This window comes from Prinia subflava, chromosome 8 (genome assembly GCF_021018805.1).
Source record: "Prinia subflava isolate CZ2003 ecotype Zambia chromosome 8, Cam_Psub_1.2, whole genome shotgun sequence".
Lineage (NCBI taxonomy): Eukaryota > Metazoa > Chordata > Aves > Passeriformes > Cisticolidae > Prinia > Prinia subflava.
Genome location: NC_086254.1, coordinates 12,908,068 through 12,925,303, shown reverse-complemented (window position 1 = coordinate 12,925,303; position 17,236 = coordinate 12,908,068). Strand labels below are relative to the sequence as shown.

General features: G+C 43.8%; 1 protein-coding gene across 1 annotated transcript in view; it reads left to right on the top strand.

Annotated features, from left to right (window-relative positions):
- The window catches only part of AP3D1 (adaptor related protein complex 3 subunit delta 1), a 40,512-nt gene that overhangs the window by 10,913 nt on the left and 12,363 nt on the right, over positions 1-17,236 (top strand). Inside the window, exons 2-18 of the mRNA XM_063403142.1 lie at positions 2,395-2,490; positions 3,263-3,343; positions 3,904-3,984; positions 5,790-5,897; positions 6,220-6,349; positions 7,651-7,790; positions 8,052-8,125; positions 9,749-9,798; positions 11,278-11,327; positions 11,726-11,774; positions 12,535-12,680; positions 13,406-13,554; positions 13,637-13,867; positions 15,285-15,516; positions 15,904-16,049; positions 16,175-16,316; positions 17,041-17,112. Of these exons, the coding sequence (XP_063259212.1) occupies positions 2,395-2,490; positions 3,263-3,343; positions 3,904-3,984; positions 5,790-5,897; positions 6,220-6,349; positions 7,651-7,790; positions 8,052-8,125; positions 9,749-9,798; positions 11,278-11,327; positions 11,726-11,774; positions 12,535-12,680; positions 13,406-13,554; positions 13,637-13,867; positions 15,285-15,516; positions 15,904-16,049; positions 16,175-16,316; positions 17,041-17,112 (1,977 nt within the window). The remainder of the gene's footprint in view (positions 1-2,394; positions 2,491-3,262; positions 3,344-3,903; positions 3,985-5,789; positions 5,898-6,219; positions 6,350-7,650; positions 7,791-8,051; positions 8,126-9,748; positions 9,799-11,277; positions 11,328-11,725; positions 11,775-12,534; positions 12,681-13,405; positions 13,555-13,636; positions 13,868-15,284; positions 15,517-15,903; positions 16,050-16,174; positions 16,317-17,040; positions 17,113-17,236) is intronic.

Genomic DNA, 17,236 nt, shown 5'->3' with positions numbered 1-17,236 from the left:
GTCCTGTACCTGCCCAGGTTCACCAGCCAGAGCCTCGCTGAGGATCTGCTCCCGCCTCCGGGTTCCCTCCCAGTTCTGTGGGTGTGAAATGCAGCAGCGGATCCAGCCAGGCCTGGGGCTTGGCTTTCAGATTTAGGAGAGACTGAATAGATCAGTTTTCCTCATATTGCTCATTCCTGGCAGTGCTGCTCCACAGGATTAACAAAAAGTTAATACCTGCTGATCCTGTAAAGCTTTCTATATATAGTGCCTGTCATTCCTCAGAGTGTTTTGGGATTTGAAGTACAGCTGTTTTGGAAGGACTTTTTTCTGCTCTCTCTAATCCCATTATTTCAGTTTTAGATCTGAATCTGAGTTCTGTAATATGCTTTTCCAAAAGCTGGACTAACTGGTAGGCAGAGATTTGCCTGTGGGATGTTGGGGCTGGTGACTTTGGAGCCTGTGTTTGGCTGGGCACTGCTGAACCTCCCTGTTCTCTATTTTCCCCCTCCTGCTCATACAGTGGGTTGTGCTCAACTCCGAGGAGGTTGCCAGGAAGCTGAAGCTGATGCTTGAATAGTTTGGGGATAGGTGCAGTGAGAAATAAGTGAGGCTTTTGGTTATGGATGTAAAGACTGAGAATCTGTGTGTCAGTGTTATTCTGCCTTGACAGCCATCACTGGCCTCACTGCCCAGGATGTGGCAACAAGATACACGCGAGAAGGATTCTGTGACATTGTTCCAGAGTGCTCCTCGATGGGCATAAAATATTCAAGGCCACGTACAATATATTTGTGGATCAGTTGCATGTTGTGTAAGTCACTCTTTCAGCATGATGAGGTATTTATTTTCTACTCTCAGAAGGTTTTTTTAATTTATACTCAAGAGTTTAAACTTCCCATGTGAGTTGTCAGGACCTGAATTGCTGTCACATGAAGGGTTTAGAATCCCAAGTCTGCTTCTGGGTAAAGTCACCTTGTCACTACATTGTTAAATGTTTGGGGGTGATGGCATCTCCAGTTTTGGCAGATGTGATCCACTCCCCTGTATCCGGGAGAACAGAAGGGATCTGTGTACAGGAAGGGTGTTTGGTGTTAACAGTGAGAATTCCCACTGAGAGGATAGTATTTCTATCCCAAACGCGGGCATTTACAAATATCTTAAATTCCTTCAAGCTCATTCATCTGCCAAATGCCCCCAGCTCTCCCAGCCTGTCCCCAGGGCAGAGGGGCTCCAGCCCTTGGAGCAGCTCTGTGCTCTCCTCTGCACTGGCTCCAGCAGCTCCACGTCCTGCTGCTGTTGTTCCCCAGGGCTGGGGCAGCTCTGCAGGTGGGGTCTCACCTGAGCGGGGCAGAGGGGCAGAATCCCCCCCTCCCCTGCTGCCCACGCTGGGGGCTCAGCCCAGCACAGGGGGGTTCTGGGGTCAGTGCCCATGGCCGGGGCAGGCTGAGCCTCTCACCCACCAACACCCCCAAGTCCTGCTCCCCAGGGCTGCTCTCCGTTCTCCACACGCTGTTTCTAGCAGCAAACTTTTGTGACTTGAATAGCGAGCATCACTCCAGGACATTTGTAGAAGACTCAAAACTTAATACAAAAAAATTAGTGTAAAGGGGGAAAAATTTTTGATTAAAGTCAGGCCAGTAGACTCCTATGCTGCAAATACAATTTTGGAGGAAGGTGGTGGCATTCAGGCAGGGATTAGGTAGTCAGGTTTTGACCTGGTTCCTCTGGCAGTTAGGAATGTGCAATACCGTGGTGCATGCATGGCTTTGAAAAGAGAGCTTATTTGCATTCAATTTTCATGATTCCTGTAGCAGATGCCTTCAGTACTTAAATAATAATTAATTGTGAACTGGAAAAATCATTGGCTGAGCGAATTTTGCATATAAAGTAAAATCTGTACAGATAGTTTTAAAATCACATGCTTGCCACATCCTTCCCACAAGCACAGATGTGATTGCTTGGAAAGATGTGAAGCACCAATATTTAAATGTAAACAGTGTGACATTTGGCTCTTTGGGTTGCTGAGAAATTAATACAAATAATTGTTATCAAAATGTTTAAATGGCAAAAGGGCTTGTGTAAGTTGAGAACCAGAGAGGGGGTTCATGACTCTCGATAGAACTTTCCATGGAGATCCAGGAAGCAGCAGTGTCCCATCCAAGCCTTGTGCTGCGTCCCTTCAGGCACGGGGAGTGTTGTGGGTGCACACCCACAGAAGGGACAACCACCAAGGAAACATTTCATGCTTTTGGTTTTGTAATGGAGTTGTTAATAAGTAATTTTAAGTGCCTACTCAGTTGTGTGTGTGTGAGATTGATGCTTGCAAATGCTGAGTTCTGCTGCTTCTCCCCACCAACATGCTGGAAACTTGAGAAACTGGTAAAAGCTCAAATTTTTGTTTGTTTTCCTCAGGCAAAATACATCTCCCAGTGCATCGACGAGATCAAGCAGGAGCTGAAGCAGGACAACATCGCAGTGAAGGCAAACGCAGTCTGCAAACTCACCTATGTAAGTGCTGGGGTCCCATGGAATTGCAGCTGGGTTTTGTTCTTTCTGCTGATGGAGGAACCAACCTCGGGTTTGGGTGCCTGCTCTCCACAGACTGCTCTAAGTGCAGGCTGTGGGGACAGCAGAGGCTGCACCTTCCTGCTCTGTTTGGTACAATTGGATTTGATTGGGACGGGGCAGGAAGTGAATCTCATTTAAAGCAATTTAAAAGAAATTGTTCTCAGCTAGATTGGTTCTTATGACAGAATGACGTGAGCATTGAAACTGGATTGTTTCTCTTTGCTCAGTCCTTTGTTGACAAGGAGAAGACACAAATATTGGTAAAGAATTCTGTGGTTTTACTGTGGTTTTTATAAAAAAAAATCATGAAGAAAACTCTTCACACCAATGCTTATATAACTGCATGTCATAGAATCACAGAATGGTTTGGATTTGAGGAGACCTTAAAGCTCATCCAGTGCCACCCCTGCCATGACAGGGGCACCTTCCTCTGTCCCAGGGTGCTGTAAGCCCTGTCCCTCACCTTGGGCACTGCCAGGGATCCAGGGGAAGCCACAGCTGCTCTGGGCACCCTGGAATTAATGCAAACTGTTTAAAACTTGTGATGTTTTTCACTTACTGTGAGTGGTGCAGTGAAACATTGCTCATATACCTGTGATGTCTTACAGTATCATTTTCAGACTCCTGTTGCATCTTCAATTTTGGGAGGAGTCTTGACCTATTTTCTTGAGTCTCTTATTTCTGAGGTTTATCTTGGCTCCTCTGCTCACAGTTACAGATGCTGGGCTACGACATCAGTTGGGCTGCATTCAACATTATTGAAGTTATGAGTGCTTCCAAGTTTACATTCAAGGTGAGTTCTCTGTAAATGCAGCTGTCCTGGCCAAGCTGGCAGATACCTTTTGTGAAAAGCAAGGGTATTTTTCTGTGGAGACCACCTGAGATTCCTAGTACCAGTATTTTTTATTTTGTAATATTTTAAATTTTTCTTGAAAGATTTGTTTCATGTTCTGTTGCAAACCTTTGTTACTTCCTAAGGAATGATTTCCATATGGGTCTTTGTACCTGAAACTCAGGAGTCAGCACAGACAAAATTAATGCAGTAGACAATCCTACCTTATTTCTTTGTAGCTTTGTGGTCACTGAACTGTGTTGTAATGAAATGGAGAAGGTGAAGGTAGTTTTATTATCCCTAAGACAGATAAATAATCAGTACAACATTACTTGTCTGAATTTATTCTTTCTTGATATAAACCCCCTTTTCTAGAGAACCCTCTCATGCCTCTGTTGTTATACAAACCTACTCATTCATCTTTTTAATACTGCTTGTAAAGCCACCAGGTTTTTTCGACCTAAACATTGTCTAAATTGGCTTTAAAAACAAACCTTGTTTTCCTCCTTGCCTTTTCCCAGCGCATTGGTTACCTGGCTGCCTCCCAGTGCTTTCATGAAGGGACTGACGTCATTATGTTGACAACTAATCAGATCCGAAAGGTAAATGTCCAGTTCTTCATTTCTTCTTGCATTCTCTCCCTACTTGTACTTTCACATCTGCACCAAGTATTTCTGCATTAGGAGTATAGAGGTATTTAAGCAGAGTTCTTGATTTGCAGTCTCCTGTCATTCCACAAACTGAGGGATTAACAAACACTCAGGAGCTGTGCACAGCCCTCCCTGTGCTGCCTCATACCAGCTCTGTGTTTGTTCAGCACAGAGAATGGGGACAGAAATAACTTTGCTGGTCTCTAGGCAGTGCTTATAAGAATGTAACAGGCAGGAAATATGTCCCCATTCCTGAAGTAAAATGAGCAGTGGCTCAGGAGTGACATGACTCCACAACATTTCTACTTGTGAGGGCTCTTTTTGTTCACATCAGACTTTGACTTCTCTGGCAGAATTGGGTGTAAAAATGGTGAAGAGTGTGTGGAAAGTTTTGTTCTGTATTCGTGTACCCACGTGTGTATTCATTTTTGTAGAGCTTGATCACTTAGAGTTACTGGTTTGCAGCACAGTTTTCCCATTCTTGAAGTTACAGATACTTTTTTAAAGCTCTTAACTCTCATTTTTTAAGTATCACTGCTTTAAAACTTGACTGATCCACTACAAGATGTGCCTACATTTTTACCATATGAGGAACTAAAATGTGTTTTCCTTGCTTAAAAAAGAGCAGTGGGATGTTACCCAGTATCTTCCCTAAAGGACTAGTGCTTTTCCCTTTATCTTTTGAACTATTCTGTGCTGAATATGAATATCTGTTGTCTTTATTATGGACACTTTATTTTACTGAATTTCAGTCACTTACTGGCTGCTTCCACTCCATGCCCAAGTTTTTACTTAAAAGCATCTTTCTTATGCCTTTTCATGTTTCATTGATCCAACCACTTGAGATTTGATGGATTTATGAGTTCTCAAAATACATTCAAGCCAGGATGAATTGCAGTTTTTTGCTCCTTAAGAAGTAGATTGCATTATCCCTAAAGTAGACTCTAATTTCCCACCACCTGCAGCAGGTTTTTAAATGAGATGCAAATGGCACAGAACCCCAAAGGCCTGACTATGTTTAGCTCTCCTGAAGCAGCTCCATATCCACGTGAATCTGGACTCTTAATTCAGCAGCCCATGTGGGAATGTTCTGTGCAGCTTCTTCATGTTTGTGTTTCCTGATACAGAATTTACAGTCTATACTTGAACATACTCAGAGATAATTTTACTATGATTAAGTGACTTAAGCTTAGAAAGACCTGAAGGACTATGGAGGGCTGGGTAGGGTACTACAAATAGATCCATGGAAACTTGACCAAAAAGTGTGTTCCACACACAGCTTGTGTGCTGTCTTTGTGGGCTGGAAGTTGTGGTGCTGCCAGCAGCTCGGGAGGAGAATAATCTCCTTTCTCTACTAGATTAAGGTGGGACACCACTCCCCCAAGAGTGCTTGTTCCCAGTGAAGCTGATGGCACTTGGAATTTGACTTAGCAGTTTTTCAGGACTTACAATGTATTTGTGATCCTGTGATGAGTGTTTAAAAACTATTTCCATTCCCAAAACGCCACCAAGGTGCAATCTCTCTGATTGCTTTTATGTTGCAGTCATCCATCTCTTGTTTAATTGTGGTTCCTTGTGCCCATTATTAAACCCCAGGCTGGCTGTACTTCAGCAGGTGTTAGTAGCTGATATATAAATATTCCCATGAAGCAGAAGCTCTACTTCATTTATATTGAATGAATAAAATTAGTCTAAGGAAGTAGTTTCTTGACATCCTGTGTGATCTTAAATTTTTGAGTGTGTTTCTCTTTTTTTAGGATCTGAGTAGCCCTAACCAGTATGATACTGGAGTTGCACTGACTGGCTTGTCCTGTTTTGTCACTCCAGATCTTGCCAGGGACTTGGCAAATGACATCATGACATTGGTGAGTTGATAAGGTTGAAATAACTTCATAATTACAGAATGTTAAGTTACTCAAATCTGCTAAATATCTTAAATTTAGAACTGATACATGTGAAAACTGCTGCTTCATTCTTGTGGGGGTTCTGGGGAGCTTTTACAAACCTTAGTTAGATCAAGAGGATCACTTTGAAATACATTCATTAGCGTTGGTGATAAACAACAGTGCTTTGCTCTTGCCTCAAAGCTAAATTTCCAAAAAGCAGTTGAGTCTCCCAGGAAGAGCTTCGGTGACAGGAGTGTGAGCATAGGAGCTCAGGGCCTGACTGCAGTTGTTTTGTTAACAGATGTCTCACACAAAGCCTTACATCAGGAAGAAGGCAGTGTTAATCATGTACAAAGTTTTTTTGAAGTACCCAGAGTCCCTCCGTCCTGCATTTCCTCGCCTTAAAGAGAAACTTGAAGATCCAGATCCTGGTGAGTGGATTTTAGTGAATTCCTTCTGCCCCCACATGTGGAAGTCCATGTGCTTGTAGAGCTTGTGGAGAAAAGAATAGATGAAAAATTCTGTAATAATCTTTTGGGCACTGACTCACCTGTTTCAGGGTAGGTGAGCATAGAGCTTTGACAGGTGTTGCCATATTAAAAATGTGTTCTTTAAAATGTTCACTTCTTCAAACCCAAAGCTACTGAAAATATATCAATGGGTTAAACCTTAAAGGACAAAGCAGCTTAAAGTTTCCTGATCTGTTGCTTATTAAACTTGGCTTTTGAAAACATTTCAGGTAATTTCAGGGTTTGGGGTTCTGTCTTTGTTACTTCTTGTGCTTTTTTAGCAAGCTGCAGCTATTGACTTGCAATGGACACATTTAAAATTATTAACCATCCCTTAGTGTATTTTTTATTTATTTGAGTTCAGACTGCACTTTGGGCCCCTCAGTACTGTCAGTGCAGGTCAGCAGCAGCACAGGAAATCTGCAATTGCTCTGTATCATATTCACATTTTTGCTCAGTCTTCAGGTGGTGCTAGTGTTCCCTCACTGCACCAAAACACATGTTTTAGGAATTCTGTGTGTGATGCGTATTTGATCTCCACTTGATTTGTATCTGCAATTACAGGGAGAAATTTAATTGCATTTCCTGGACTATTTTATTGTGGGCATGGAATATTCATCTTGCAGGGACAGTGTTATTAAAGCAAGCACAATTGCTCACCTGCAGAGAGAGGAAGAAATTGCCCGTTTTGCTTTGTGGAGGGAAGGATTGCTCTCTGCTGGGGTACCCAGCCTGTCTAGAATAAAACATTCCAAACTGACAACAACCCATGTAAGAGGCTGAGCACTGAGGAGGGAGTGAACGTGTCCAGTCAGATTGTTTAAGGAATTGTTATTTTTGCTTTGTATTAAACATTTTTAGATAATACATATCAGAGAAGTCAAGAGTGATTGGAAACTTCCTGGTGGGTGCTTATTGATTGTGTTGTGTGTGTCCCACAGCCAGCTTTCCACAGTCCAGGCAGGGATGTGGCAGTGTGCTGGTTTCAGATACCTGCCCTGCTGCAGTATTAGAAAATAGCCTGAATTAAATAAAACCCTTTCTCAGTTTGCTTTTGCATTCCTGTATTTACTTTACTGCCTCAGGGTTGGGAATGAGGCCAAACCATTGAACACACAGGTCTGAAGCTTCAGCTGCTTTTGCTGTGGGGGTTCTGCACCAGAAACTTCAATTACAATGAAGGCATTGATGGGATTTATGCTTCTCCCACTTGTTTTCCCCAGGTGTGCAGTCTGCTGCAGTAAATGTTATTTGTGAGCTGGCTCGACGCAATCCCAAAAATTACCTTTCCCTTGCTCCGCTCTTCTTCAAGTTGATGACGTCGTCAACCAATAATTGGGTTCTCATTAAAATTATAAAATTGGCAAGTATTCTGCTTTTTGTTTACAGGATTAGGGTTCTCATTAAATTGCCATGGGTGTGAAATGGATTTCTTGCCGGGAGGCATAGTTACCATTCAATCTGAATTAAAAGGAACCAGGAATATCTTCTAATGTTTGTGAATTTAACCAAAGAGAAAAATATATTAATATAGCTTGGTTTAAATGCAATGAGCTGTAATTTACATAATGTTTTGAAGTTGTTGAGAAGCAGCTGTTAACTCACTTTTCTTCTCTTTGGATAGTTTGGTGCTCTTACTCCATTAGAACCAAGATTGGGAAAGAAACTGATTGAGCCCCTGACCAACCTCATCCACAGGTATGAGACAGATCCTGCCTTGTTCAGTCAGGGCTGGGGAAGGACCTGGTGGGTGGGTCAGTATCTGGGGTGAGGATTTTATAACTTCTTGACTTTTGGTATATTGCCTTCGAGTATCAAAAGATAATCTTAGATCAGGGTTGCTTCTAAAAAAACTGAGGTAAAATAGCTCCAAGGAAAGTCTCTGGGTGTCTGCCTGTCAGCATAAATTCCTCCAAAGGACACATGGAAATTGGAGCAGTTTGCTTTCCTTTCACTGCATTTCAAGCCACGGATGACTGTGGAGAATGTATAAAAACTCTAGCTTAAAAAAGGCTCAGCTGTGTATTTGCCTCTCCTGTTCACCTCACACATTTAATTTCTGACTTTTGGGAGTGCCCTACCCACCAAAGAGCATGATAAGGAATATATGAAAGCCCTGTCTCTTGCATTTGGCAGCTCAGATGTGTTTTGAAAGAGGTTCTTAAAATACATATATTCTAAATGTAAATTAAATAAAGTTGAAGTTATTTTCTTGTCCTTTGTTAATGCTGGTTTGTGGTGGTGTAGTGGTTCTAATTCAGAACTGGAATTAGGCAATAGATGCCTTGGAGGGAGTACATGGATCCTCCCAGTTATGAAGAGCAAACGTGATCTTACACGGGAGTTGAGTGAAAAAGTTTATTTTTTTTCATGTGACAGAACAAGGTTTTAAGCAGATACCTGTGTAGCCTTGAGAGTAGCTCTAGCCAGATGATTTCTGTCCATCCTCATATTCCTTTAAGGCAGGCTCCAGGTACCTCCAGGGCGTTGTCAGCAGGAACAAATAGATACAACCCATCAGAAAAAGCAGGAAGATGGACAATCCTACCCCCTCTCCCCAACTCCCACATCAGTAATTCTGGGTTGTGAGGACTGAATCCCCTTTGGCTTGATCTTCATTCAGTCATTTTGGTTCTCATGAAGAGTCACAGCAGCCTGCTGCTGCCTCTGAGCTGTGCTCCTTCCCTGTGACCCTGCACTGGGAGCCTGCTCCTTTGGGCCGTGGGAGGTTCTTGTTTCCCTCTTGTACAGATCAGGCTCTGTAAGGACCTCTGCAGTCTTCAGAACTGCACTGTCTGTGTGTTCAGCTGGCAAAAGCAGCCCTGAATTTGAGTTTTGGGGGAAATCAGGCACTGGAAATGGGTTGCTGACTTCCAGGGATGGGAAGTGTGTTCCTGCATCCCAGCCTCTGCTGCTGGGGTGTGACTCGCTTGGAGAGAGACCTGACCTTCTCCATCTGCCTTCTCATGAATTTTTGACCTTGGGCAGAGGATTTAATTTGATTCTTGGACAAGATTGCTTCAGTATTTTGTGACTGGTGCTGGAGTTAGATTATCCACATCCTTCCATATTCCTTGTGTCACAATGCTCTTATTTGCTGCTTTTCCAGGAAGATTTTTGGGGTTTTAAACATTTGTTTAAAAAATTCTCCCCCCAACAGTTTTTAAGTGAGAATCATTTCATCTGTTTGAAGGGATATGGAGCAGAATATTGACAATGTCTTTTGAAGTTCAAGGTGCTAACTAGCTCCAAGATAGTGCTGACAACTCTTGAAAATATGCTGGTTTATTCCTTATTTAATACACTTGATTTCTGTTTCAGCACCTCAGCCATGTCTCTCTTATATGAATGTGTGAACACAGTAATAGCAGGTGAGAACTGAAACTTGAAAAAAACCAAACGTGATGAACTTTGTTATCAACTAACACCATCTGTAGACCCTTTTTTCTTTAATTTAACGTATTTTATAATGCAATAAATCTCCTGGCAAACTTTGTGTTATTGTGGGGTTGAAATCCTTTGTTGTCAGTGAGTGAGGCACAGTCACTACAGCTGTGTTGTGTTTGCTGAAGGATGAAACCAAGTACAGACAATGAGATTAATTATATGCCAGATCCTAAATGTTGCTACAACTACAAAATATACCAGCAGCAATAGAATTAAAACCAGAGTGATGTCTCTTTGCCAAGTTTTCTTATGTGATGATGGATCAGTCTTTTTTTTTTTTTTTTTAATTTTGCAACTTTGCAGTTTAAAAATGGGGTGTAATTCCTTAGAGGAGGCAATTGGAGTTACTGATTGGCAGATTCAGTTTCTAGGGAAGGGATATGAACTCCATGACTGGGAGGGTGAGAGAAAACAAAGGCAAAAAGGGATAACACAATATTGCAGCTCAGGCTTGGCACTTTTCCTATCAGAGTGTGGAGCAGAGGGTTATTGACATTCACAGTTGGTGTGTCTGTCTCCTGTGGGTACTTTGGATAACGGTGCAGAACTTGCTGTGCTGGGTCAGTTCAGAGAGGGAGGAGAGATCTGTCACTCACTGTGTATTCCCTCAGGGAAATGAGGTGCCATGATGGGAGGGAAAATAACTCAGGGATTGATTCCACTGTGGATGAGAATGGCCTTCAGTGAGATCCAGTGGGGTCATCCTGTGGGTGGAGAGGGAATTCACCCACCCAGGACACCTCCGGGTTGGTGCTGTCAGACTTGGAGCCAGCAAACAAGTCCTGAAACACCAGAGGAACAGCTCTGGAGGTGACAGTGCCCAGCACAGCTTCCCTGCAGGGCAGAGGGCAGCAAATGGCACCTGCTCAGGCACAGGGCTGAGCTTGGCTGTGCTGTGCCAGGAGCAGTTACCAGGCTGGGCCCACCTTTTCTGCACGGGGCCTGTGTGCTGCCAGAGCTTTCAAGTGTCCTATATAATCAGCCATGGCTGGCTTGACTAAAGCTCCAATCTAATCACATTAAACTCCAGGATCTGCATCCCATTGCATTAGGAAAGTGCACAATTAAAAATTCAGCTGTACAGTAGCTGCTGCCATATTAACAGCCTTGACTGCTTTGTGATGTCAGTGAAATAAACCATAGTGAGAGCAAAGAGCTACTTTGACCTGACTATTGCAGTTGTTTCCAGCTTTACACTTCTTTCCCTGCCCTCTTATTATTACTGTTGTGGTATATGAAACTATAAGTTCATGTCACAACCTTGTCTCCTCCCTCCAGACCCCCAAAAGTCCAGACAAACAGACCAACAATAGTCTAGCAGCTTTCCCTGAGAGCTGAGCTGGGTGTGGGCTGCTGGGTGGTGGTGTTGCAGTCACTGACTGGAATTTGTGCTTCTGTTTCAGTTCTGATCTCTCTGTCCTCGGGGATGCCCAACCACAGCGCCAGCATCCAGGTGGGGCCCTGGGTTTGGGGGTGTTTGTTCTGCCCTGCTGGGGGGTCCCAAGGGCCAGGGGGAAGGGGATTGTGTTCCTGGGCCAGAAGTTACAGCAGTAGCTCCCTGAAGTGCTCTCACTGTGCAGTCCTGCAGACTGAAGCATTTCTTATATAAATTCTCCTGCTTAATTCACTCTAAAATGCAGAGTTTGAGTTTTCCCAAGTTTTTATTCACCTCCTGCTATCACTACAGTCATACAGAGGTTCCTTTTGTTTGGAAGTCTGTTAATGCAACAAAACCCTCTCACCTGGAGACCTCAGATCGTGGTCAGATACTTCCTTGTGTATTGAGTAATCTTCATGAAGACTTGTTTTAATTAAGACCTGTAATAAACTTGGTGTGGTCTTTTTTTCCAGCTTTGTGTGCAGAAGTTGAGAATATTGATAGAAGATTCTGACCAGAACTGTAAGTATGGTGCTTGTCTTCATGGAGCTTTCGGTCCCCAGGCACTGGGGAAATGCTGCAGCAGCCTCAGAGGGGTTGTGGTGCCTGCTGTGCTGTAAACAGTTGCTGGGGGGTTTAATACGGAAATAATTGAGCACTTCTTTATAATAATATCTTTTAAAAACAAATGACAGCAGTTATTACTGCTGTTTGTGGTCTTGTAAATCTAAACCAGTTCTTTTGTGTTCTGGGAGTTCCCTTTTTATAGACTGGCTGCTTGGAAAGCAGTGACAGCTATTTTCAGCAGAGTGAGCATAATAGTAAAATGCAAGAGTGTTGACTTACTTCAGTGACTGCAGAGAACACTGGGAAATTTTTCTTTTGTGCAGCTCTTTTTCCTGCTATCTGAGTTTTCCCCTTGAGAACAGGACTGTTACAACCAATCTTCAGTGCTTTTAAAGCTGTATTCAACTCAGGATGCCTGTTCTCAAACCCCAGCATTTCTATTTATTATACATATTTTTGAATCAATGCTAAAACTTGAGGTGCAGGAAGATCCTGATGAGGGTTATATATGTAATTACTTGTCTGTCTGTGGGATTATGAAATTGAAGACCGTAGTCTGTGATTCACCATTCTCAAAAATGCTTTTCTTCATCACAGATTTTTATTCAAGGGTTTCAATACCAAGTGCTTCTGCTGAAACCAGCTTTAAGATTTCATGCTCAGCACAAAACAGTGTTTCTATATTTGGAAAGAAGTTTTATTTTGTCTTTCACAGTGAAGTACCTGGGACTGTTAGCTATGTCCAAAATCCTGAAAACACACCCCAAGTCAGTTCAGTCTCACAAGGATCTCATTCTCCAATGTTTGGATGACAAAGATGAGTCCATCCGGCTCAGAGCTTTAGATCTCCTCTATGGCATGGTAGGTTCCTACATTTATTTCCTCTGCAGCCCCCCATACCCTTTAGGAAGGTGATGTTTAAGGAGAACATGCAACTTTCTCTGCCCACTCCACAGCAGACTTTTGATAATAACTCCCATATGTTTTCTGGCACTTAGGACAACTAAAATATCTGGCTCAGCAAGAGTGGTTTAAAAATTGTGATTTGGACTGCATGGAGTGTCTCAGTTCAGGCCTTGCTGGAAACCACCCGTTTTGAAATCCATTCTGTTGGATTTTAATGACTCTTAAATTTGTGTCCTTTATAAGCAAAAATGTATTAAACTCTTACACTTTCTAATCTGGCAGTAGAAGATTCACTTTCTCTTGGATTTCAGTGTTGCTGATGGTAATTCTGATCCTCAGCTGTCCCACAGTAAGGTCATCACAGAATCAGCTGGGTTGGAAAAAGCCTTGGAGATCATCAAATCTGACCTATGACCTGACACCGCTTGTCAGCCAGGCCGTGGCACTAAGGGCCACATCCAGTCTTTTCTTAAACACCTTGTAACATGTGCTGGCTCTTTTAACAACAACATTGAACAGTATTAAACAGGTTCATTTTCGGATTGGGGCCCACAGAGGTGGGTCTGGTTTCTTGTTAACATGACATAGGTCCAGCAAAGGGCCAGCAGCCACTGGAACTGGAACTGGAAGGGTGTGGCTGTGTAGGAAAGTGGTTGAACCATTCACCACCTCTTTGACAGGTCTCCAAGAAGAACTTGATGGAGATCGTGAAGAAGCTGATGATTCACGTGGATAAAGCCGAAGGGACGACGTACCGAGACGAGCTGCTGACCAAAATCATAGACATCTGCAGCCAGTCCAATTATCAATACATCACCAACTTTGAATGGTCAGTGCTGTCAGCCTGGAGCTCACCACGGGGGTGATGCAGGGTTGTCCTCTCACACCACCCACCCTTCCCCTTCCTGTAGGTACATCAGCATCCTGGTGGAGCTGACCCGGCTGGAGGGCACGAGGCACGGGCACCTGATCGCCGCGCAGATGCTGGACGTGGCCATCCGTGTGAAGGCCATCCGCAAGTTTGCGGTGTCACAGATGGCCATGCTGCTGGACAACGCCCACCTGCTCGCCAGCAACACCCAGAGGAACGGCATCTGCGAGGTGCTCTACGCCGCTGCCTGGATCTGCGGGGAGTTCTCCGAGTAAGTGCGGACACAGCCTGCTGTGCCCTGAGGGGCGGCTTTGGGGCAGAGCTTTTGGTCACTGAAATGTGTTTTTGAGAGGAGGGTACTTCAGAGTGTGTTCGTTAATGCCACCAGAGTGATTGTTTTTCTCTTGTTCCCTCACACTGTTGCTTCCTCAGCTCTTTCTAGCCAAGACATTTTTAACTATCTGGTCATTTTTCCTGTCCCTCTAGCCTTGCCCACTCATGCAGGAAGCCATAGTAGTGAATCACAGAATCCCAGAATATTCTGAGTCAGAAGGGACCCTCAGGGATCACTGAGTTTAACCCCTGGCCCTGCACAGACACCCCAACAATCCCACCCTGAGCATCCCTGAGAGCGTTGTCCAAATGCTCCTGGAGCTCTGGCAGCCTTGGGGCTGGGACCATTCCCTGGGGAGCCTGGGCAGTGCCCCAGCACCCTCGGGGGGAAGAACCTTTCCCTGAGCTCCAGCCCAAGGCCTGACACAGCTCCAGCCCTTCCTGGGCTCCTGTCCCAGAGCAGAGCTCAGCCCCTGCCCCTCTGCCTCCCCTCAGGAGGAGCTGCAGCCCCTGAGGAGCCTCCCCTCAGTCTCCTCTGCTGCAGCTGAACGAGCCCAGTGCCCTCAGCCTCTCCTCAGACCCTTCCCCAGCTCTGTGTCCCTCCTTTGGACACTCCAACAGCTTTGGATCCTTCTGGTATTGTAGGTATAAGCTGTTAGATCTTAAGTCATTGAAGGAACTCCTCAATCATTAAGGTCTAGCCCTATTTATATTATAGGGAACATGTGCAATTACCATGTTTGAATTCATTCTTTCTCTCCTCACTGTTTTGCCTTTGTTAAAAGGTTTTTGCAGAGCCCCATCTTCTTGGAAATTAAAAGTTGTCATCTTTGTGCTCAAAATTTTTCAATGCCCGTTGTAGTACAATTTTCATTGTTCTTGTACCAATATGGTTTTTTAGCTTCAAAGGTGTTTTTGTCTCGCTCGTGCAGATACAGGTGTAACCCAGCTTTTATTCTGGTAGATTGGACAGATGTGGTTCTGTAGTCTCCTCTGACCACCTGGTTTGGTGTCTCCTTCTAACTGCCACTCTGAACACTGACTCCAGTTTAAATTCAGTGATATTGGGGGAATGCTGGTACAGCTCAAATCTTAATTTTCTTTAAAAAAAATTGTACAAAGAAAACTGCAGATGAAGAAGTAAGAGAATATATTTTCTTCTTTTCCAGTGTGATCACATTTTTAGTTAGAAACAACTTTAACTTTCAGTTTGTAATACTCCAGTAACTTTTTTGTGTACCTTCCATTTAGTTGTGAGCAGATAATTTTGAGTAAGAGCATGAGATCTGTTAAATTAAGCACTGCCTGCTGCATTTTATTTTTGTTTGTCTCATCTGTGTATTCTGTCCTTACAGACACCTTGAGGAAGCAAACCAAACCCTGGAAGCAATGCTGAGGCCCAAAGTTACCACCCTGCCCGGCCACATCCAGGCTGTTTACGTGCAGAACATGGTGAAGCTCTACGCTTCCATCCTGCAGCAGAAGGAGCAGGCTGGGGAGAAGGAGGCAGCTCAGGAAATCACCCAGCTGATGATCGAGCGCCTGCCTCAGTTTGTGCAGAGTGCAGATCTGGAGGTTCAGGAGAGGGTAAGAGAACAAAATGATTTGGGGTTTATCATGGCAAGCCCTGGAGCGGGTCTGTGGCTCTCTGTGGCCACGCACGTTTTCTATAAGCTGTTATCAGTGACAAAGCCCAGATCTTAATGCAGTTTGATGCCATCTCTGAAGGTTGCCAGCAAAATCTTCACTCAGAACAATTTAATTTTAAAATTATTCAGATACATAAGGATACCAAAAGGACCCAACTAAAAGAGAAACTTAATATGGACTTTTTACATTTGCTCTAAACCTGCAGTTTACACTACTTTTCTTAATTCCCTTAATGGAGTAAAATACATTCTGTTGACTTCAGTCAATTCGTTTGGTTCAGCTTGTTAAACATTACACTGAAACCACTTCTGCATTTGTTTTTAGGCTTCTTGCATCTTGCAGCTAATAAAATACATTCAGAAGCTACAAGTAAAAGAAGTTCCTGTAGCTGAGGAAGTGATAGCCCTGTTTGCTGGTGAACTGAACCCTGTGGCTCCTAAAGCACAGAAGAAGGTCCCTGTTCCAGAGGGGTAAAGTTCTTTCTCTTTCCCAGCCCCTTATTTAAACTTTAAATAATAAAGCAAAGTATGTGATGAGACACTGAAACACTCAGGGGTACTGAGCCAAGCTGTTTGTTTGCTGCAATTCTTCCCAGCCTGGACCTCGATGCCTGGATCAATGAGCCTCCATCAGACAGTGAGTCTGAAGATGAAAAGCCCAAAACAATATTTCACGAGGAGGAACAAAGGCATTCCAGACACAGACAGCCAGAAATAGATGAAGAGGAACTGGCCAGAGTGAGTGAATGTTAAAATGCCTTTCCCTACATAATTCAGTAATAGTCTAAGTGGTGCTGGAGCGGTGGGGGCTGTTGTGAATTCTCCACGTAGCCAGGGAGCATAGCCCAGTTAATGCTGATCACTGCTGTGAGCTGATGCTCATGGGCTTCAGCAGCTTCTGTGAATGACTGTAACATGACTGTGCTCAGCAGTGGTCCCACCTTTCCTGCCTCTGACCTCTTTGGTTTCACAGGGAGAACTTGTTGTTATATGAATCTTCTCTTCTTCCTCTCCTTGCAGAAATAAGAACAGGAGCATTCCAAAAGTGATGTCTGGGAAGTTATCTCTAGCCTATAATTAAAAAGCAAAGAAGGGTGTTCTAAGGAATATTAGTTATAGTATCATATGCAATGGCTTGGGTTGGAAGGGGCTGTAAAGCTGATCTCGTTCCACCCCTGCCATGGGCAGGGACACCTTCCACTATCCCAGATTGCTCCAAGCCCTTTCCATCCTGGCCTTGAGCTCTTCCAGGGCTGGGAATTAGTCATGATACCTGCAGTTCTATCCTAATATGTCTGGTAACTCAGAACTGTTATCGCACACAAGCTGCTCTGCTCTAGTCTTTTCACAATAGTTATGTATTGTTCTGAAAATGCTGGGAGCTTTTGTTTTGCACTTTGGTGTCTTTTCTCTCTTTGTTTACAAACAAACGTTGTAACTGCAAATCCTCTTTTGCTTTTAGCGTCGAGAAGCCCGGAAACAAGAACAGGCAAACAACCCATTTTATATTAAAAGCTCTCCTTCCCCTCAGAAGGTGAGTCTGAATTGCAATATCTCACTGGCCTCTGCTGTCATTGTGTGAAGGCTCCCTGGATATCAGAGCTGCAGCCTCCTCTGGGCATTCTGATATTTCCCCTGCCGTTCTGACCATATATAAT